Genomic DNA, 23,619 nt, shown 5'->3' on the forward strand with positions numbered 1-23,619 from the left:
GGGAGAGAGAACGACAAGGGAGTGGCTACGGATCAGATGGGGCATCAATGCAGAAGCAGAGGTCACCGAAAATGAGGTAGAAGAAATTGCAATGAGAGAGAGCGACAGCCAGGAGTCAAAATGGGAGAGGAAGGAGGATTAGAGGGAGTCAGGAGGATGGTAGAGAAGAAAAAAAGAGGAGACGAGCCAGAGGGATTGTTGGTCTCAGGGAGCGTGGTGGCAAGGAGGGAGAGAGAAGCATAATACTCTCACCATTTCCTCTAGGCACACCAAGGGACAAGGTGTGTGCAAGAAGTGAGAAGCGTGCATGAGAAAGTGGCTACAGAGGCAGCGTTGGGAGTGGAGGGGTGTGTGTAATCCAGGTTTCTTTAAGTGCCCAGAGACCAAGCGAGCGAGAGATGAAGAGATTGTGGACGACATAGATCTTCTTTTTGAGACAGAACAGGAATTCTAGAGAGAAGGAGCAGGGTCAAGGTAGATTACGTTGTCCTGCCTACCAGCCTTGACAAAGAAAAATGCTAATATCTCCAGACACTGATAGTAATTTCCGGAAAGGGAGAAAGGTTTCTGCCACATCAGCCAGGACAGGAATGGAGTGTGAAGTGCTAGCATGGACTGGGAGGGGAACCCGAGGTAAGAACACAGACACTTGGATTACAAGAGGTCAACCACCAAACTACAGTTTGTCTACATGAGAAAAGTTTTACCTGTTTAATAAATCGGTTACAACTTTGTGTTGACAAAGGTAAGATTTTCAAAGACAAGCTTCTAACTCTTACAGAAAGTCAATGAAGTTTGGCATCTAATGCCCATTTGTGCATTTGAAAATCTTCCCCAAGGCCTAAAGATAAAGATAACAAGTCCTAAAAACCCTCTAGTGAATATGAAGTACTTTTCAAGGCCAGAGCCCCGAACAAACAGCTTGCTTCTATTCGTTTTTTCAGCTACAAATGCTCTTTAATACAGAACAAAGCTGTTTTGTGCTGCCACCTATTGACATGAAAACCTTATCCTTACGGAGCAGAATAGGTGGACCACTCCACTCCAACATAAGGATGGTACTTCATCCGGAAACCTAGGCACGTGTCCAAAAGGGAGGACAACAACTTGCAGTGAAACAGCAGTCTCTTTGACTTAAGGGGGGAGGGGGGGGAGTTGGGGGCAGAGGGAACCAAGGAAGGCAATTCCAGTACCTTTCTGAGTTACAGGGATGGTCTTTATACAAAATGCATTTTGTTTCTTGATTTAAGAAAATTATGTAGGTTGTTTGGGGGTTTTTTTGCACTGTAAATTTAAGTGCTTCCTCTTTAAAAGCCTGGGTTTGGCATGATCAAGCCCTCAGTGGGAAATGCAGCTTTGCCAACTTTGAAAAATCAGGTTGACAAATATATAAATGAGTAAAAACGAATGTACTGTACTGTACAGTACTTTCCTTAACATTTATACGACTGTGCATTTATACATTGCCCTTTATCAGAGGAAAGTGCAAGCCAATTACACATTAAGTCAGTCTCAATAACCCTTGGAGGTGCTGCAGAGAAATGTTCCCATTGTACCCATAGGGAAATTGAGGCAAAGAGAAGTTAAGTGGCTTGCCCAAGGCCACACTGCATTCTGTTCCTGGCTCTGACTCGGAAAGTCCTAAACCTTAATCCCCCTGCCGTAACCACATGACTGGTGCTCTCGGCTCAAGGGTTATCCAGACAAGCACATGAATGAGTGTGTCTGGAGAGCTGCATACAGAATACATACATCTGCTATTATTCCAATGGACACTATGACTGAGATTTACATATACAAAACTTAGGAAATTCAGCCCTTACGGTCTCCTAGTAATTGTGCGTGCACACACCCCCCCCAAGTCCCAATTACCACAACACTGCACTTTTTGACTTTGACCCATGCAAAATATCCACGACAATGTTGCATTGATACTGATTTCAGCTTTTAACATGACAGCGTGCGGCACTAGGCTTTTGCATTCCCAGTAAACACTTAAGTGTGAAAAATGCAAGTGTGTCAGCAATGTCCATTAGCTACACACGACCACAGGGTGTGCTGCATCCTTGAGAAACAAACACGTCCCACACATCCTTACCTCTCCATCGGTTACCGCGGAGTAATTGACTTGTGCAACGGTAACTGTGGTAGGCAACTCGGAGGCATCGGCCAGAGTGGCGACTGTAGCCCCTGTGCCAACCTGCAAAATACCGCCACAAAACAGCAGTCAGACTGCAGCTCCCGCCGCCATTGTTCCCCTCAGGAGCCCACGGCTACCCCTCAGCTAAAGGGACACCCAAGTACATTAGACCCCAGATCACCTAAAGGGAAAACTGAAGGACAGAGTGTCCCGCACTGATCACTATCAATGCCCAGCACTTACCATACATAGGGCTATTGCTCTTCAAAGCGTTTTACAAACATGAATTCATCCTTAGCAGCCCTGTAAGGTCTATCCCCATTTAACAGATGGGAAAACAGAGGTAAAGAGGTTTATAGCCTGCTTCTAAGAAGCACTGAGCACTCAAACCCCCAAAGAGATGAATGGGAGCGTGGGTGCTCAGCATCTTGAAAAGGAGGCCATAAGTGAGCAGTGAAAGCCAAAGAGAGAGTCTGCAGCAGCAAGCTGGGCCAACTCGCCGCAGCTCAGAGAGCAAATCTTTCTGTGTGTGGGGGGGGCATAACCCTGTAGAGCAGATGCAGCCTGCAGTGACAGAAGTGGGTTTTCCTGTCACTGTAGGAACACCATCTCCCCAGGTGATGGTAGCTAGATCAACGGAAGCATTCTTCTGTTGACCTAAACTGCATCTACACCAGAGGTTAGGATGGCATAGCTACAGCACTCAGGGGTGTGGATTTTTCACACCCTTGACAGCCGCAGCTATGCCAACCTAAGTTTTAGGTGCAGACCAAGCCTAAGCTTTCATTTAAAAATACTCCAATCCCTAGTCCTCACAGCTGTGAGCATAGCCATCAAAACATGAAACAAGCGTCAACCAATGCAGTGATGTGTACCTGCAGACAGCTTGAAACAACAGCACTGAGAGGTGTTTGCAGCACCATTCATTTTAATGGGTGTTAACCTTGACAGCTAATAAGACTATAAATGTCAACACTTAACTATTGCAACTGTTGATAAAAGCACACATGGAAACAAGAGGGATGAGTCAGCTGAGGTCAGTTGTGTGTGTTTTGCTTTAAGACTGTTATATAATAAAGACATGCACAATTTACTGTAAATGGCATCTTGATTCAACATCTCAAGTGGGTGGAGTTGGTTTAAGCATGGGTGGTGGGTACCACTACTTCAAGTACTATGAACACTGCCTAAACTCCTAACGTATTGTGCAGAAAATCCGGTCTTGTTTTTGTTGCAGGGGTCAGATAGCCGTATGTGCAATGATACTCCGGAAAAGTTGTTTGTTGGAGAGGAGATATGTGTAATACAATATCTGGAGTCAGCATGAAAGAAGTAGTCTATGCCTCAGTTCCCTCTCTGTAAAATGGACATAACCAGGGTATTATAAGGATGAATATATTGCTCTTTCCATTGTGAGGTTAACTCACATACGATGGTAATGGAGGCCACATAAGTACCTAAGAGAGACAGACTTGAGATTCCTGAAACATACAGGTTAAGCCAACGACCAAAGGTGTATAGTTAAAAACTTCTGCCAGACATGGCCACTCAATACAGTGTGTGTGAAGGGACAAGTGGGCTCTGCTCACCTGGATAAGGGAGACAGTGCCATCAGGGTTACTGAAGGTCTGTACCACCGTCTGTGATGGGACCAGATGCGCTATACTATGCGCAGCTGCGGTCTGCTGCTGTGTCTGTTGATCCTCAAAGGCATAGAGTAGGTCTTCACGCCCATGCTGTTTGTAGCAGTTCTTCACAATAGTCCGCAATGCCTGGGTCCAGGACACCTAACAGGGAAAAAGAAAACAGTAACATTAAAAGAACAGTGCAAAGCAGCATTTCCATTCAGCAATTCCCCCTGCATTCATTCTCCTGGGATCTGAACCATGCAAATCTTTAGTTGGCTTTTTTCAGGGCTATTTTTTTAATCAGTATTTTTTTTCAAAATAAAAACAAAATCCTCCCAGAAAACACCCAGTCCCCTCCATACCTCCAAGCCCCACGGTTCATGAGCCACCCTACAGAAGCAAGCCAGCATGTGTACAGCCTGCATCCACGTGCCACTTTACAGAACAAGTCTGTATGACCATGGGATGGAGGAAATCTCTCTAGTGAAATGGGTCTGTTTCAAACTGTCAGGGAGTTTAACTAGGAGTGAAAAAAACAAAACCTTTAAAAAAAGATGATCAAGCAAAGGGTGGACTCTGATACCATAAACCCTGGCTCAACCAGGCCGCCCCCAGCAAGGGACAGCTGCAATCTGTGCAAGGATTTGATCCTGAGATTCACAACATTTGTAATGTCCCTTTGTGATGGTTGGGTAGACAGGTATCTCCCACTCCTCCTTAGCTCCCTGCAACATCCTGACATAGCTGACATGTGTCCCTTTTTCTGTCTGCACTCTCTCATCCTTTTCACATTTCCTCTTTCTCCCCACTCACCCCTGACTGCCCCACCATCCCTGATCTCTCACTTAAAGGAAGGGCACACACTGCTCTGCTTGGTGAGGTAGGGTGACAACCTCTGGTTGCTCTCTGTGGGCCTGGGATGTGTGCTGTCTGCGTGTTTGGGAGAACAGAGACACAGCGAGCCACTTCTTAAGCTTGTATTCATGAGCTGCTACTGTGGCCAGATGGATTAGGAATTGCCCCCAACTCCGGTGGTGGGTAAGGAGAATAGAGGTAAGGTTAAAAATACCAGAGTGCAAATTAGCAATAGGGAGTCAGAGTGGATCCAGGATTACGCCTCTTTCACCACCTTCACTGCTCTCCTCTGCCCGTTGCACCCCTTGGATTAAACTGGGGGTCAACCCTCCAGGGTGGGAACAAAGGGGCAGATGGATGGTTGTCATGTGGAACTGGGGGACATCCAGCCAAGATATGGAAATGGGGAGGAAGAGCTATCCCATATGATTTGGGCACAAACTTTTAAACATGGCATGGAACCAGGGAAGTTTATGACCTACCTGTTCTTTCCGTCACACAAGAGGGAGGCTCATAACATCACAACCCACTCCCAAACTCCAGTGACTGCCCTGAAGGGTTAGTAACAATACAACACACACCCTCTGTTTCTGCTCCTCTGTACGGACGTCACTGCGAACATTTGCCCATGGAATATCCTCAGGCCACCAAATGGGTTTGCAGCTTTCCTTCCCCCAGCCCGGCTTCCCACGACCTGTTGAGTACTTCAGCATTTCGGGGATGAATGCTCGCAGCTGTGCCTGAAACCAACAGCACAAGAGGGTTAAAACTGGAAATCCCACTTTCTTTGGGGGGTTTAAAGTTAGTTTTATAAATTACTAGACTGGGTTTCCACCTGGAAATGATCAGACTAAAACTACTCACTGGAACAGCCCTGAGCACACCTGAAAACATGTGATGAATCCCTCTTCACCTCATCCCCAGTCAGAGTTGAAAAACAGAACACTGTTAGGTCGTGGGATAGCGACAGACGTAAGTCAGCCAATTAGAATAATAAAAGTAACACACCCTATATTACTGCAACGTTAAGGTTCATATACTACAGTAATGAGAACCAGCCAGCCCAGTTAAAATCCGAGAGGAAATGCAAAGCTAATGCTCTAACAGCAACTTGAATGTAGCTGTGCTGCATATCTTGTATGGTATACATTGTACAGGGGTGTCACAAAGACAGCAGGGATTCAACAAGCCCTGCTATCAAATACCACCCATAGGAGAAGTCACAGCAGGAACAGGAGGCATTCCCCCATTGCTAGAACTGCTGGACAGCCTGTATAAGAAGGTTCTTTTTTTCATGCTCCATCTGAAAAAAAATAATCATCTCTGAATGATTTTCCATAAGAAGAAATCTTTTGTCAAAGAAAGAGAGGAGGAGATGCGTCAGGCTGATGTTTTCGAGAACATTATGGGAAAGGGTAAAGAGTGGGATGATGATGTTTCAGCTGAGACAAAAGCATTACTACCACGAGAAAATATTTTGAGAGAGATTTGCAGACCAGAAAACACCACAAAGACATATTAACAAGAACATGGCTTACTACTAGCATTATCATGAATTCTGCACATCTAGCAGTATGTTTTTAGACCATATTAATTATTATTATTTATATTACCACCGTAGGACCTAGACCCCATTGTGCAGGGTGCTGTACAAACACAGAACAAAAAGACAGTCCCTACCCCAGAGAGCTTGCAATTTAAGTAATGCTGATCACTGTGACACCTAAGTGTCAGATGTTTCTCAGAGAAACAGGCTAATTTAAGACTAGAACATTCTTCCTCCCTCTTCCCCTCACCCCACATAACCTTGGGTGACTCTGGTAGCAAACCATTTGAACTTCGCTCTCACGGTTGCCACCAGAATTCCTGGAGGCAACTAGTCTTGTATTACCTGGGGGCTGATGATCCTGCAGCACCAGCCCCAAGAGCCTGCAGTACTAGGAAGCTCAGGGAAGAGGAATTGTTTGCTGCTGGTTACAGTCATGACAAGAATTCCAATTAGCAACAGAGACATTGTTTACCCCACTAGACAACTATCAAGTAGTTCCAATTCTCTGTCACAAGAGCATGGGCCTCTTCCAAATGCGCTGCTGCCTGCATGACCTCAGACACACCAGTCTATGTATTAGGCACCTCAGCATCAAACTGCAAGCTAACAGAAGGGAACATGTTTGCAAGTCAGCTGACCTGTAAGTTCCCTTTTCAGGGTATTTTAAGCAACTGCATCTCAAAGTCGCTTGTAACTGCATCCTAAACCCTTCAAACATCATCCTGCACCAACACCAGAGAGAGGGGAGTACTTCAGAATGACAGGACAGTGTGAAAGGAAGGTGACTTACCTTCCTGTAACGGAGTTCTTCGAGATGTACGCTCCCTATGAGCATTCACTGTGGGTGTGCATGAACTCCAAGGACCTGAGACCAGAAGATTATTCTCTAACAGCGTCTGTTGAGCCGTGCCTGCACCCTGAACCTCCTCATACTCCGAAGCAAAGGCATACGGGACGGCGGGGACAGACTGCCTCTCCAGTTCCAACTCTACTGCAAATCAACTCAGAAGGATCCGAAGCACAGGGGAAGGAAGGGGGGTCATGGAGTACCCATGGGGACCACACATCTTGAAGAACTTCAGTCACCATAAGGTAAGTAACATTCCTTTCTTCGAGTGCTTGTCCTCACAAGTATTCACCATGGGTGATTCACAAGAAGTGCTCCTGGAGAAGGAAGGTGCAAGGGACCCATGCTGCACCACGGGTCCCAGGACCACTGTGCCAAAGGATGCATCTGCTGAAGAAGCCTGGGCGTAGTGCCTAGTAAAGGTGTGCAAAGAGCCCCATTGTCACCACTCTACAGATCTGTACCAGAGGTATGCCCTGAAGAGAAACTACAGAGCCAGCATGTGCTCTAGTCGAGTGTGCCCTCACGCCCTGAGGAGGAGTTTCCATCAGTTCATAACATAGCAGAATGCAGCCTGAAATCCATTCTGAGAGCCTGTGTGATCAAATTGCCTCCCCTTTCATCTGCTCATTGAAGGAGATGAATTGTTTCTGGGATTTTTGAAAGGGCTTCGTCCTCTGCAGGTAGAAAGCCAAAGCTCTATGAACATCCAGAGAATGAAGTGTCCTGTCCTCCTTGGTGGCATGAGATTTTGGGTAGAATACCGGTATAGGGATAGACAGATTAAGGTGGAATTCAGAGGGAACTTTTCGGATGGGTTTGGGATGTAACCTTAGGGACATTTTATGCTTATGGAATACTGTGTAGGGAAGGCCTACATAAGAGCTGCAAACTTCCCTACTCTCCTAGTGGAAGTGATTGCCATTAGAAAGGCTACTTTGATGGATCGATGGAGAAGGATGCAAGATGCCAAGAACTTAAGTGGCGGATTCATAAATGCTGACAGCACTAAATTAAAGGTCCCAATTAGGAGTTGGCACCAATACTGGAGGAAAGGTTCTGACAAGACCTCTCAGAAATTTCACGTTTGTAGGATGGGTGAATATTCAGCAGTTGCCTACAAGAGGACAGAAAGAGTTGGCTGTTGTGTGTGTACCTGGCAGCAATTTAATGGACAAACCTGAAGACTTTAGGAAGAGATTGTTCAAGATGATAGGAATGTAAGAGTCCAATGGAGGTATCTGGCAGCATTAGCACCAGATGGAGAACCTCTTTCATTTGGCAGCACAGAATTTTCTTGCGGAAGCCTTTCTGCTGTTGCTGAGAATGAACCGGACTTCCTTGGAGCACGACCTCTCTCATTGCCCATCCAAATACCAGATTGTGAGGTGGAGAGAAGCTGGGCTGGGATAGAGAGTTTTGCTTTTGTCTCAAGTCAGAAGGTTTGGCAACTATTTTAAGTGGATACATGGCTGTGTGGACATCTGGAGGATTCTCATGAACCAAAACTGTCTCACTCACCAAGGAGCCAATATGATCCACTGCCCATTTGTCCTGCTTTACCTTGTTCAGGACTCGTGGTTAGAGTGGGATGGATGGGAAAGTATACCTTAATGGCACTGACCACGTAACAAGAAATGCGTCTCCTCTGGAATTGTGCCCTTGAGCAGCAACGAGTCACAAGCTGGACACTTCTTGTTTACCTGGGGTACAAAGAGGTCCCTGCCTAGAGAGTCCTGCTGTGGAAGATGTTCTGTACCACTGAGTTTTGCTGTTCCCACTTGTGGCATCTGTGGAAGTGACTACCGAGGCTGTTTACTAAGGTGTTCGTTATTCCAGGAAGGAGCACCGTTGAAAGGGAGATATGATGTTAGATACTCCAATTCTGGAGCTTGACTGCCTTTATGTAAAGAGGGGCAGATCCTGCTCCTCCCTACTTCTTTATGTAGAACACCATCATCATGATGTTCAACGTGACTGGAACGTGATGGAAATGTATGAATGGCGGAAACCTTTGCAAGTCTTGTGCACACTCAAAGTTCAAGCAGATTGCCACTTGGTTGTCCAGGTATATTCTCCAACCCAGTAATGAAGGGTCCATAAGTAGCTTCTTTGTGGGTGGAAGGGGAAGGAAGGGAACCCCTACACACAGATATCTTGTTTTCTCATGAGGCAAGAGAAGACAGAAAGCTCTGAGGGAACGTGATACACTTGTCTGTTCAGAGCTTAAACCATGTGTAGTCACACCTGAAGGCGATGACTATGGAGCCTTGTGAAGGATGTTACATAGGTGCAGGCGGCCCTGTGGCCTAGAAGAACCAGAGAGGAGCGAGCTGTCAGCTGGGGGCTCAGTTGGAGTTGGGCAAGGTGGTCCCTGTTCTGATGTAAGTAAGTTTTGACTGAAGTTGAGTCCATAGTCACTTCAATATATTCTATAATCTGCTTTGGGGTTAAAGCGGACTTTTCTGGGCTCACATGAAGCCCTAAGGATTGTGCAAGACTGAGTACGAGCATCCTGTCAATTGAACTCCCTAAGATGGCCATCCCATGAGCAACAAGTTGTCAAGGTAGGTGGATGTTGGGTTGCAATGCAGGTCCATCACTGCCACTAAGAGCATCTTTGTGAGTGTTCTCAGGGCTGTCGAGAGACCAAAAGGACGGACTCTGCACTGGTAATGCTCTAGGTCCACACCAAGGTTAGAAACCGCCTGTGAGCCAGGTGAACGCCTAATGAAAACAGGCATCCTTTTAAATCCAGGAACTGCAAACCAGTCACTTTTGTTGAGGGATGGGATTACAGAAGCCAAGATGGTCATCTTGAATCTCCAACAACCGAAGGAGACATTCAGTTGCCTGAGATCCAGGATGGGTCTCCATCCACCCTTCTTGGGAATGAGGAAGTATCTCAAACAGAAACCCTTCCCCCTGCAATGAGGAACTGGCTCTCCAGCTTTAGCTGAAGAAGCGAGTCTCTCCCTCCTGTCTGAGAAGCCTCTTGTGAGAGGCATCCGTGAAGAGGAATGTGAGAAGGGTTGGTGTAGGAATGGAAAGAAATTCTATTGTGTACATGATCTCCGAGACCTAAATTTCTGAAGTAATATGTTACCGGGTTGGGAAGGAATAGAACAGGTGGCCACCAAAGTGAGTGGGGGGTGTCTGGCTGCGTGGAGATTGTTTGGCGGCTCTCAAATGTCCTGTTGAAACGGCTTCTTGGCAGGGGATGTGGATGAGGAGGAACCGATGGCAGGGCTTTCTGCCTGCTGTGCTGTAACCTCCGGAGTCTCCTGGGCAATGTTCCCTCTAATTTTTGACAGGCCGTGTGCGCAAAAAATTTCTTCTGTGCAAATTTTTGAAGCAGAGTTCAAATTTGTGCACGATGAGGCAAATGCGCACAAGTGAGTAAAATGCTTATACGTTTAAAAAGTTTTAATTTACAATTTGTGATAATAATAGTTTTACACCATGTTATTTTATAAATGTCATTTTTAAATACTTAGAAAAAGGAAATTTAACCATTCTTCATGAAGCAGAAGTTAGTTTTAAGCATTACACTTTATGATCCTTTTTATAGACAATCACGAGCATATATCAAGCACATATTAATCATGATCATCATCAGTCCATAGGCTTCTGCCCATTGGTGTCCACTTTCACCTTTCATTCTATACACGTCTGAAAAGATTTTGATAAACATATAATAAAGACAATTTAAGAAGTATGCCATTATATCAATTTACATGGGCTTTCAGATAGAGACATCATAAGTAAAAAAAGAAAAACAAGAGTTTGTGTTTTAAATTTAAAATTTTCCTAAAAAATATCAATAAATGATCATCAGCCAAGAATAAGATATGTAATTACAAATGCATTTTAATTTCCTTATTGGTCGAAATGTCAAAGAGTGCTAAACTAACCTTACTGTTTTTCCCTGCGATCTTTTTAATTTGCCCATTCAATATAAACTCTGTCCAGATCTATCAGTCCTCCATCCAGCTGGTAACTCTTAATACACATCAGCATGTCCAAATGATCTACTTGTAAACGATTCCGTAGTTTGTTTTTTAGAGTGTTCATTAAGCTAAAGCCAAGCTCACAGTCTGCACTTGATGCTAGGAATGTTCCTCCAATATCCATCAACTTTGCAAGATCCTGAAACTGTTCGTTCTGGTGAGCAAATGTCACCATATCTGGGAAACTTGAAACCAATTGGCTTTTGAGCCTTTCGGCTACTGCAAACTTGAAGTCATTCTACTGACTGACTATAACAATCTCTTCAGCAAGAAAGTCTTTGTATTTTGAACATAGGGATTTGACCTGATGAATTCCAAAACTGAAGTCACACGTAACTATTGCTGCACAATCAAAAGCGGACCACTCCTGGACTTCATCCTCTGGAATCCTGTCTGCCAAATGTGCACACAAGATGTTTATGAAAGTTATTATGGAATTGGTACCAATTTCATTATTTTCTTGAGAGCTCATATCTAAGAGAGACTTAACTTTGTCATTCCATAAGACTGAATCTCCAAGGTACTCTCTCCTGATCTTGTTCAGTTTACCTCAGACAAGGTGAAATGCTTCAAGAGGTGTAAGGCCCTGCTTCTGGAGCAGCGGGGATAGCGAAGCCAGCTCCAACAAAACATCATTCAAAACTTCTAATGTTATTCGATATTCCATGGTATTCAGCTTTTGGTGGCAGTATTTAGAAACTGGATTAGTATCTTTGTCTTGCTCAAAATATTCCAGAAGAGGATTATAGTTGAGAATAATTGCTTGAAGTGCAAAGTGCCTAGATAACCAGTGCACTTTATTGAGTCACATTCAGAAGCATCCACTATTTCCTGAAATTTGCATTTTCTCCTGGATGACCGACAGAACACCATGTAGACAGTTCTCATTAGGGTTTCAATGTCTCTTATCAGCTTGACCTCTTTCCATGCATCGGAAATCCCCAAGTCTTCCCGGTGTACAACGCAATGTTGCTGGACTAAGTGTGGAATATCACGTTTCAGTTGAGCCGCCACACCTTACTTGTGAGTAGGGTCCTAGACTTCCTTCAGTGAGATCTGGAAAGCCACCACAATCCTCTTCAGGAGGTCCTGGAGCTGTTTATAATCCTCAGACAGCAAAGGTAAGGCTGGCACCACCACCTCCTCAGGAGACAAGAATGAGCCACCGGCGGAAGAGAGGGTTCTTGCTGGTTGGGCTGCTCCTGATCCTTACAGTGCTCCAGGGGCTGATACTCTTCCCCACAAAGTGATCTCTGCTGGCATTCTTGCTCCCATCTTCTGTAGCCAGGGGGTCTAAAGTAAGGATCCCAAGAACCCTAACAGGGACATGATGTGGGGTCATATGGGTATGGAAGTTGTCCCAATAGGGTGCCACTCGTCCCAGGGCTGAAGCTATGTCTTGTGGAGGTAACAGAGTACAAATGAGGCTCTGGAACCCCTATCAGGGCTAATTGCGCAACTCGGGACTGTCAGAATGATCGGTGCATCAATCCTGCCAGAGGAATACGAGTCATTGGAATCTATGGGCGAAGTGGACGGAACTGCCTGTCTAGTGGTGCCACGGCAAGTGGCTGGCATGCATGAGTGGTACGCTGTCGGTTCCAGCAGCTCGATACCACAGTGGAAGGGACCAGTGAGTGGCCAGTGTAGGCACCTCTCTGGAGATAACCGGATCTGAGAGTAGCGGTGACTCTGGGTCAGTATAAACCTCTAGGTTCCTCAAGAATAGCATAGCTGGGTCCAACAGAAGAGCAAGAGGGGCTTCTGTGCGTAGCTGGAGCCGACAGCACAGGCTTGGGATGGAAGGTAGGTGTTGGTACCATTAAGTTCCTTCTCTGCTTGTAGTATGAAATCACTGGTGCAGAGAGCGACTATCCTCTCCTCTCCTTCACTGATGATAGAGCTGGACCTGTCCCTCGCTTAGGCAGCAGTCTATGGGCATGCCTGACTCTCGGTATGGCTGATACCCGCACACACTCCCCGGGAGATGCAGACACCTGTACCGGGGCACGGAGTCTCGCCTGACTTAGAGGGGGTAGGGTAGGCAGAGGGTTAGATGGGGATTTCTCCCATTTCTCATGAGGGTGCTTTCCTTTACCCTCTTCCCATTCATGCATGCTAGAGTCTTTAGATCTGGACTTTTATGATCTGGGAAGTGCTGGGTCCAGAGAGGTGCTAGTGGATGGATCCTGGTAACATATATGGGGGTCAGAAGCCACTGGGTCAAGCTGTGGCCTCATAGAAAGCTCCCCACGTGCCTAAGCCGAAATTCTTGAGATTGTCATGTACAAGGTGGGAAGGAACAACAAATCTCGCACTCAGACGGAATATGAGATTCTCCAAGGCAGTTACAGGCAGGAGGAGTGGGGATCACTGACCAGGAAAACCCAGAGGCAGGCCACGTAGGACTTAAAGCCCAGGATTTGGGGCATAATGAGTAACCCAAACGGTGCAGATGAGCAAGAAGGAGGAACACCTCCTAACCCAAACATTAATCTAACTAGCTACACTGCTAAACTAACTACACTAAAATAAAACTATTTACAATAATCCCCGAATAGACAGCAGGAACGCCAGCCAAGCTGCGGACACTGTGGAATTCCATCTCAGACCACAAGTGGCAGAATGGAACTGGAGAGGTGGTCGGTCCGTGCCGCCCCTTATGCGCTTCGTTTGGAGCACAACACTGTGCAGGTGCGGACCGATGGACATTGCTAGTGAAGAATCTTCCGGTCTGAGGCACATGCGCCCACAGCGAATATCCCTCGGGACCAGCACTCAAAGAAGTGCCCTCCCCACAAATTCCGTATTAAGCCCAGGGCAATACATACCACCTGCATTTCTATAGCTACTTTCATCTCAAGGTGACTACCCCCAAGGTAGAAATGGGGAAAGTGAGGCCCAGAGAGGTTAAATGATTTGCTCAAGGTCACGCAGGGAGTCGCTAGCAGACACACCCAGGTCTCCTCCCTCCCACCCCAGGCCCTGCCCTCTAGAACGCTGCCTGCTGTGTGGCCTAACCTTTCTGTGCCACAGCCTCCCCATCGACAAAACAGGGGCAACGCCCATGCTGTGAAGTGTTCTGAGATGCTTGGGTAAGAAGCGTTATCGCAACAATAATTATTAAAAAATCATGAGCGTGAATGGAATTTCGTTGTCAAAAGCTCCTTCCCCAAACTCCGAGCTGCAAGCTGTGCTCCTTGTTACCAGATGGAGTCATTACTGGTCCTCAGGAGTTCAGAGACTCAAGGCACTTGTTAAGGAGGGTTCGCCTCTAATCCGCCAGGGAAACAATCAACAGCAGCGGCACAGCATTATAACCTGCTCGAGCGCAAGGGCCTCTCTAATTAGCATCACAACAAGCACGGCCCCCCTCATCCCACCTGCTCACAAAAGCCTAAAATGGGCTACCGTTCTGAGATGCAGAGCCCCGTCTCGCCGAAGTGTGCAGCATCTGGGAGGGAATCAGCACAGTATGCTGAACTCGGAGCCCTCAGACCCTCACAAACCCCACCACCACCACACAAAAAGGGAAACCCTGGCAAAATCAAGTCACTTATAAAAATAAAGATTCATTCCGATCTCCTCAGTCCATCAGCTTGGAAAAGAGCTCGCGTGAGAGACAAGGCAAGGTCTGTACACGATATTGTTAGAAACGTTTATTGGGTGCCCTTAGCTAGGGCACCTGGGGTCTTCTAAGGAAAAACAGTAAGATGAACCCTTAAAGATAATTAGTTAATCCTGATCTTAACTATCCTCAGCCTCCAAAAAACCAAGATGCACCCAACTGCAGAGACACAGAAACACTAGAAGCAACAGGGCAAAGTGCAAGATGCATCGAATAACAGCCAGGCCTGAACTCTGAGGGAAGCAGCTTCCAGAACAGAGCACCTTCTGTGAAGAACAGCCTTCCAAGGGCCCCCAGAAATTCCCTCTCGGGAGAACACCAGCCATCTGCAACAGCTACAATGGGGCATAGGTGGATTAAGCCAAGTCTAGACAATTCATATTCTTGAATTGTACCTGAATGGTGAAGCAGGTGATTGCAGATGAAGCAGTAACCAGAGTGGAACACGGGGGTTCTGTGATCTTGTGTCCATCCTACCTAACACATGAGAGAGCTGCCTTCTGCAGCAGCAGATTTTAGACTGAATGATCCAATAATATTTTATCTGCAGCAGCAGATTAAAAAATGGGACATCGGCCAAGGTAGGTAGCAACAAATTCACCATAATGAATTGCCTTTTTACAAAGCTCATCTTGCCCTTCTGGAACCCCTTTTCAGGCCTCACCACTGCTGGCACTTCAGACAGGCCAGGCTGGGAGAGAAGTTGGGCCAAATTTAATCATTTGTTGAAGCAAAAATGAGAGACAGGGCCTGATCTCACAGATCTCAATGGGAGCTGAAGGTACCTAGCACCAGACAGGATGGAACCCTGGTAAATGCAGCAGGCTAGCACCCCCCACCACCAGAGGCAAGTCTCTACGTAAAAACATTGTCCCTATCCATAGCCAGAGGTACAGTGGGAACACTAGGAGTGCTCAAAGCAGAGAAACTCATGCAATACTGTACAATGGGTCAGAGCTGAGGAGCAGAGATTGGGACAGAAGAGTAGGCAGAACATGGCAGAACACACAGTGCAGAAGAGGCTCAATCAGATCCTTCGATTAACTGACCTCACCTGTTCACAAATTCTTTAATCTTGCATTTTACTCTTACATGAGCCGTCTCCCTTCCCCTCACTCACCTTGGTCAGGTGAAAAATAAGAAACATAAAGAAATCCGAATTGTTAACCCGTTTGCTGAGCTCCTGCACAGCCTAAGCGTGGTGCACCCTCTAGGCAGGAGAGCGTACAGTATCACTGACCCTTGACGCTCACGACCTCCCATTCCACCTGTAGCAGCACACGAGGTTGAGAAGTCCTCTGAATGCTACATATAGCAACTTCATTGCATCAGGATGCTGCAAACCAGGCACAAGAACAAACCCTGAGCCTCCAATGTTAGGATGCTTTCTCAATGCTGGTATGCACGGTTACAGGTATGCTTCAAACCCCCTCCCTCTCTATCATATACTCACCACAACTGACTGACTAATTTCCCCAACATAACTGTTCAGTGCCTAACAGTAAACTGGTTTGGTGCCTACATGCTGACCCACATCAGTGAAACAAACACCTTTTAATTTCCTTTTTTGGGGGAAGTGGGGTGGGGTGGAGTCATCTTTGCATCAAAGTCATACGCAGACGTTAAAACAAAGGAAGGAAGGTCAGGTTAAGAGACAAATTTTGCATTCAGGAAGGTGTAAGCAACATCCAGCAACTTCCTGAGATTTATATATGCAGAGCAGAGTACAAAATACGACAGTGTTCACCCACTGCGTTCAGATAAAGACATGGATAAGCTACTAGCCATCAAGCTCCTGACTGGGCTGTTCTGAAGTCCTTCGTCAAAATGCCCATTGACTACAATGGGAGATTCCCCTGAGTAAGGGCTTCAGAATCAGACCCCACTGCACACATTTTTCACACACAGCACAGGTGGGCAGTGCTCCCCATCTGCAAATCCATGGAAACACCTTTACTCAACCTACGGAAGGTTTTATTTCCCCCAAGACCTCCAAAGAAGCAAGGCAATTAAAAGGAGGAGAATTATTTTCATCTCCTCTTCAGTGAGCTAAACCTAACACTTCTAACACCTGTCCAATGAGACCTGCAGCTGTTCAAAGCCAAAGCCTCATTTTTCCATTCGTAGTGACGTGCTCCTTAATTGAGATGCCCAATATATATTTTTAAATTTTTCTGCTTTCCTCCAGGCTTTGTAATCTCCAGTCACAAACAAGAATTGAAAAAGGCTAAATTCTCCTGTTAGCTGATGAAGGCAAACACCGTGAAAAGAATATATTGAGCCATGTAAAAATTATCAGCCATGAACTGAAAAGCTTTATATCTGCTCAGCTGGGCATTCTGGGGATCAAGATTTCTGCTACAGTGTTTGAGGGCATCACTAGCCACGCAAGATGCTTCATTCTTTGCACTGATTTAGGGCTAGTAGTATCTTCTGCTCTCCCAAGTGAGATGCAGAGCCCTGAACAAAGGGCTCACTGCAGAATTGTTGTGCTTTAAAATTACCTTTTATAACTCTTAAGTGCCATTGTGGTCAGAAAAATGACTGAAAACGTGGCACCATTTTAGCCAACATCTCTGCTCCCTGCAGTGTCCAAGTGCTATCTCAGGTTTTACTGAAGTAAGTGTTTACTTCTCTTAGCCCTGCAGGGGCTGTACAGCTATAAGCTAGGGAGACTCCCTCATTAACAAAATGGTCAGCTGTGATCCAAATGTAGCATCTTTGTTAACTTTAACAGGCAGAAAGACCACAGGTGGATTTTCAGATCCCACGGAGAGTTTGTAGCCCTGGCAATATTTAATAATACTTGGTCCTTGTGTGGCCCTCTCCCATCCAAGGCTCTCGAAGTATTTTATAAATGTTTAGGACAGTGATGAGCACCTGGCGGTCCACCAGATCATTTTATTTAGCCTGCCACAGCCCAGCTCGGGGCAGGTGATTCAGAGGCACCAGGAAGGGTGTAGGGCATTGTGCGGGGAGCTTGCACCTATTGCAAGAACCAATGAGCCAGAGCAGGGAGTTGGGACAGTACCGCAGGATAGGAGCTGCTGCGGAGGGATGACTTCAGGGTGGGCTTGTTCTCCAACCCCACCCCCCAGGCCTCACCCCCCTCCACCATTGTATCACAGGCCCAAGGCAGGACCTGACACTCCCCCTGTATTACCCCTTCGGCCTGCCAAAGAGTTTCAGTGGATCGTGTGGCTCTCTACTTCCTTTAAGTTGCCCATTCCTGATTTATGAAGTCACCCCCATTTTACAGATGGGAAAGCAGAGACAAGAGCATCAACGTGACCACCTGTCCGCAGACAGATGATTTGCGCACTATCCACAACAAACAGAGAATGGTATTTATTACCTAGTCCTGCCTTGAGTGCTGGGGCCTGAACAAGATGACCTCTCAAGGACCCCTGCAGTCTGACACTTCTATCAGTCTATGGGGATGAGGGTACAAGTGCAAGAGCTACATCTGTCTACAGCTTGGGAGAAATTCAACACCATTGCAATAAAGTTGTTTATACAAAAAGTATCATTCCAGCAAGAAAGATATTCCTAATTAGGCAGTTACTTAAGCATGATGGGTACACGAGATCTCAAAATAAGGTGCCTTGTAAGTTACTTTACTGTTGCATCAACAGTTTGCATACTTATTGCCAGAGAATGCTGCTCCAATAGAGAACGCCAGAATACAACTGCTCCACCACTAATAGAAAGAGGAGGGGCAGAAGATTAGGGAAGGTTAGCAGCAGAGTGCATTGGAGCAGTCAGCAATCCCCTCTGTACATGTACTCCTCATTATTTATACTGCGATAGCAGTCAGTGCCTACTGAACCCTGTTTAGGATCTGGGTCCCCTTGTGCAGTGTACTGTACAAACACATAGTAAGAAAGGCCCCTCCCTCTGAAAAGCTAGCAATCTGATTTAGGAAATCATCAACCGTGCTAACAGATCAGCCAAAGGAGCTTTTGCAGAAGGACTCACAAGGTGCCACCTTAACAGCGAATAAGTTCTGAGCCAGAAGACAAAGCACGAAGAACCTGAAATCAAAGTCACATCTCACACATGGCAACACAGAGCAGTCAACACCCCACCTGCCTCGGCCAGATCTGTGCACAGAGTAATTGTTTCAAAACCACAGAATTTTCTTAACAGCCAAGGCCACTTCATACCTAGAGGAAACAGAACTGCTTATATTTTAGATTTAACACAAGAAGTTTTTTTTAAACAGAAAGTACAGATTAAAGAGCTGAGGTTGTCTAACCATGTTTGGAGAGTTAGAGGGTAAAACTTAAACAACTCTTGAATTTGAAGTGTTGCTCTCATTTCCAACACTAGCATAAAAATTAAATACCTTCCGTGTAGAAAATCCATGTGGGGGGTTTACTAGAATGAAAGTTGACATTTTTATATTGTTCTGATGATCAAATGCAACACTAACGGCCATCGAGTTGACTGGACAAAAATTTTTCTTTTTAATAGCAACTATTTTTATATGTGTGCCTACATCCTGCAGCAAAAAGAGGGAAAGCTTCTTGACATTTCTACCTCACTGCAATAGCTGCAAATCGTGGATTTCCTCTAGTCAACCTCATCTCTCTCTAATCTCCTTTCCCTCTGTTCCACTAGCACCAATTTCTTCTCTGTCTCTTCCTCACAATGTCACCACTGTTGAGGTGAAAACCTTCCTCTTCACTGCTCCGACCACTCTCTGCGCCAACAACTCTTCTCCCGAAGCACTCTGACCTTCTTCTGACATATCACACGATAAACCCATATCTAACTTGCTGACCACCCTCACCCCAGGTCTCACTCACTCATGTTCCTCTCTGAGTTTCTGCCTCCCAGTGCAGAGCTGGGTCTGGGCATTTGCGATTTGTTTTGATAGATCAATCTGCCTAAATGAGCACATGCAGAGCCTTTTACTTAGCTCCTTTACAGTGTGTTCGTCGCACTCCTCCCTCCTCTCCTGTCCCTGCCACCGCCAAGGGAGAGAGGAGATTTACACGATGAAGTGAGCTGTAGCTCACGAAAGCTTATGCTCAAATAAATTGGTTAGTCTCTAAGGTGCCACAAGTCCTCCTTTTCTTTTTATACAAGACTACTGATCCTTCCTCATGCAGGGGAAGTTTCCTTCAGAGCCCCCTCCCCTTTTCTCCCAGAGATAGGACCACCAATGCAACACTGCTCAGACAAGGACTGGGTCATGAGAGGACGAGGAGTCTCCCCGACCCCTATTGCAAATGACTCACTGTAACCACCAGGTATTAGCAGCTCGCCCCTGCCCTGGAGGTGGGAGAGTGGGGTTTGCCCTGGAACATAACTATCAGTGGGTTTCCTTCTGCTTCCACCCACAGCATCAGCGAGAGGAGAAAAACCAAGGCACACAGTTTAAGTCAAGGGGAGAAAACTAAAAGGGGACTCTATTGACAAGTAATAAGCCACCTTCCTGATACAGGTGCAGGACTGACAGCTCCTCCATTCATAGCTGATGGAGCACGACAATGATCCCACGGGGAAAGGTGGGGGAGGAGTCCCAGCAATCTGTGCTCTAGCCCTCACTAGGATTTGTACAATTTCATATGGAAAGAAGCACCAGTGATAAAGATTCACACCTATTACCTGGCCCGCTATGGTCCCACCAGAGAGACGGGATTAAGTGTCCCTTAGGACGCAGGCATACACTCCACTGTAAAATCAACAGGCTTTAAAACGCCTCTTCATTTCTTCTTCCAAGTTTCCACCTTCCTTGGCTGCTTACCTGGGTCATCTTGTCCACCGAGACAGGAATTCCGTCGATGGTTAGGGGTGGCAGCTCGGAGTTAACCTCTTGTGGCGCAGGGGCATGCTCTGCTAGTGCTGACTCCAGGTCTTCCAGGATCATGCTCTTGTACTTGCGCACCTGTGGGGAATCATTAGGCTCAGGTAAACAAGGCAAAGAGCAACAAGAGAGGCAAGGGTGCTAGGTAACCGGAGGAGGGGCTGTTCACCGTCCCCAAGACGCTGCAGAACTGAGTGAGCAAACAATGCCACAGCTGGTAGGTAAAAATACCCACTGGCCCCACAGGGCTGCATGAAAGAGAAATGATGAAACTCCGAGTAACACCACCAAGGGGGGGGGGGGGGCATGAGAATGCTTTTAATAAAAGTTTGGAAGCAATGGTGCTGTTGCAATCAGGATGATCCCCTCATTTCCTGCAAGGCTCAAGGAAGCTCATTCGAGGCTAGCTGGAATCACTGACAGCCGAGACGATTTTAAACCCTTTCTACTTACCAGCAGAGTCCAGTCCTTCCTGACTGTCCTGGAAATTGGTGGTCTCCAACTATTCCAGGTAACTACTGGTTTGCCAGATTGAGACCTCAGCAGTACCAGCCAGTGACTCCCTTAGGCCCCACCCTCCCACTGCAGGTATCTACATGAACTGCATGTCCAGCCTCAGGTGCACCAGCACAGCTTGCCTCCTACTGAACTGGATACACTCCTCTAACCTAAGACACAGCGGAGCCTGGGTTGCTTCAAACCCCAGATCCCACAAGAGTAAGGCCTGGAGCAGCCAAGCTGCATCGTAAGATATAGCACATCACAGCAAATAGGGCAGGAGATTTGGTGATGTATGTAGCTCAGCACAGAGGCAGATCTGCACGCTCATCTTTCAGGGTTGAGAGGAACTGCAGCAGGGACTACCGGCTGAGGGGTTGCTGGCCAGCCCAAGCACCAGTGGCTAAAGATTAAAGTCCCAGAACTGCTACATATACCAGTGGTTGAGAAATAAATCTGTAAGTAACATCCTGTAATCATAGCTAAATGAGAGCAATGTAACAACACGCACGTCTTTGATCCCAGAAGTCCCACTAAATCCCTTCCCTCCTCCCACCACGCACCTGACCATTCAAGACAGCTATCCATGGTGGTACTGTCAGATCCTTCCTATCTTACCTCAGCCTAGCCCAAAGCTCACTAGTGCGAGCAATACAGGCTCTAAGCCCTGATCTCATTCCATAGCTCTCCAGGCAAAGTACTCCACATGGTAGACAGAATAGCACTGAATGCAGCCATCTCTAGGGTGAAGGCAGCATCCAGATGCACGATCAGCTCACAGCACAGAAATGGAGAAAGGGGAAATTTTGGTCTATAACACTAAGCTAAACTCCTCTTTTATGAGAAGTGACAGGGAACCTTTAGCATTTAAATGGAGCAGGTGGGACGTAGTATTAAGGCCTTATCTGAAAGCCCCGATTTGGGAGATTATTCACTATGCCGGGATTTGATCTTGTGGCTCCAGGTGTATGTGTTTTTCAAACCTGAAGCTGACACCACTGTGGCTCTTAGAAGAACTGTAAGCCAAGATGAAACATGCACAGAAAGCAAACAACTCATCTTAGATCCTTTTCCCCTTCCCAGGGAGACTTACCACATTCTCCAATGGTGCAGCACCAAACACTTTAAAAACAGGGTTGGGTTTGGAGGGGGATATGCAAAGAACAATGGCCTGCTGCCCCACTCTGGTGGTATATTCATCTAGTGTGGCGCGGAGCTTCCTGAAACAGGGGAAGAAAACAAGGGGAGGGGAGACGATAAAATTAAGGCCCATTGCAGCCACTGTCCTTCAGATTATAATCCCTCCTCTTGACACTGCCCATTCCAAAAGCAGGTGTGAAAGGAAATCATGGTGAGTAACAGTGGCCATACAAGCACCCCTTTGCTCCCACGGGCCTGCTATGCTCCAGACTACAGCTCAGCTATGGCATTTCTAGTTTTCACAAGGAACATGTTCATGAAAAAGAAAAGTAAAGCAAAGCGGAGAGAGGAAAGAAATGAACATTTATCTCTCAGCAGTGAAATTAAGGGCACAGAGGATATGCCACATCAAACCATTGGGCCCATCATGTCTGGGAATCTTGTCTCTAGCAATGACCAACACTCAATGCCTTATAGGATGTCAAGAAAACCTCCATGACGCACTTGACCAATCATGCAACACTGGGAAGAAATTAATCTTCTGACGCCTGTGGATGATCAGTTAACAAAGAGGGAGAAACAAGCTACAGTCACCCACTGACTAACAATAAAGAATGTATAGGTAGAGCACTTTGAAATATTTTACAGATAAAGAATCCCACACACACACCAACTATTTTATGTTCAGCACCCACAACAATGCTGAATAATTCACTGGTATTTCAATCCTGCACAAAACCATAACTGAAGCGTGGTAAGCAAGAAACAGAGACATTGCAACAGCTGGCTAAGGGAAATGTGTATATTCAGCCACCTGTTATATCAGTGAGTCCCTTTGGGATGGTCCCTCCATGGGGAAACACTCACACTTACCACTTCTTTCCTTGTATTAACATTTAAATGATGTGAGAGAATTGACAAGAAAATGGCAGTGACTTTGCTAGAGCGGATCGTAGAAAGTTGATATAGGGGAGGAAGAGCAGTTCTCACCATGTAAGCTGCCACTTTATGCGACATTAAGATTATCAATTCAAATGGGCATTTTTGAGCCCCCTTCAACAGCGAATGTACTGCTGAAAGCTGTCATCATGTGACGCCATATGGAAGCTCCAGTGCCAGAGACAATGCACCAGCTCCCATCTGGCTCGCACACTGATTTAAGCGGACACACATTGACTATTTAAATATTTTGACAAAATGGAAAAATTCTTCTGATTGTCAAACTGACAGAATGCACGGAACTGACATGCTTTGCCAGTGTTCTACCCAAGTCATTTGTGGCAGAAAAGGGAAGAAAGAGCTGATGCCCCTATAATGAAGTTTCACCCAGGACATTTTTATTGAAAATACCCAATATGTGATGCACTCTGCTATGTGCCACCTCAGCTGTGCTAGAAGAGGGAGTGCAAGGACAAGCATTAGCTCATTTCCACCTTGTGGAACTATTGGGAAGACTTGTAAGAGGACCCATTCAACAATACAATAAAAATACTGAATAAAGATGCATCC

At 46.2% G+C, this 23,619-nt stretch overlaps 1 protein-coding gene across 5 annotated transcripts in view; it reads right to left on the reverse strand.

Moving 5' to 3' along the window:
- NRF1 (nuclear respiratory factor 1) overlaps window positions 1-23,619 on the reverse strand; it is a 106,606-nt gene that overhangs the window by 45,314 nt on the left and 37,673 nt on the right. For all 5 annotated transcript variants that reach the window (XM_077837562.1, XM_077837525.1, XM_077837554.1 and 2 more), the window contains 5 exons: window positions 22,064-22,190; window positions 20,413-20,553; window positions 5,205-5,363; window positions 3,730-3,927; window positions 2,099-2,200 (listed from right to left, as the gene is read on the reverse strand). In XM_077837562.1, coding sequence (XP_077693688.1) covers window positions 2,099-2,200; window positions 3,730-3,927; window positions 5,205-5,363; window positions 20,413-20,553; window positions 22,064-22,190 — 727 coding nt within the window. The remainder of the gene's footprint in view (window positions 1-2,098; window positions 2,201-3,729; window positions 3,928-5,204; window positions 5,364-20,412; window positions 20,554-22,063; window positions 22,191-23,619) is intronic.

The sequence above is a fragment of the Eretmochelys imbricata genome, chromosome 1, assembly GCF_965152235.1.
Source record: "Eretmochelys imbricata isolate rEreImb1 chromosome 1, rEreImb1.hap1, whole genome shotgun sequence".
Classification (NCBI taxonomy): Eukaryota; Metazoa; Chordata; order Testudines; family Cheloniidae; genus Eretmochelys; species Eretmochelys imbricata.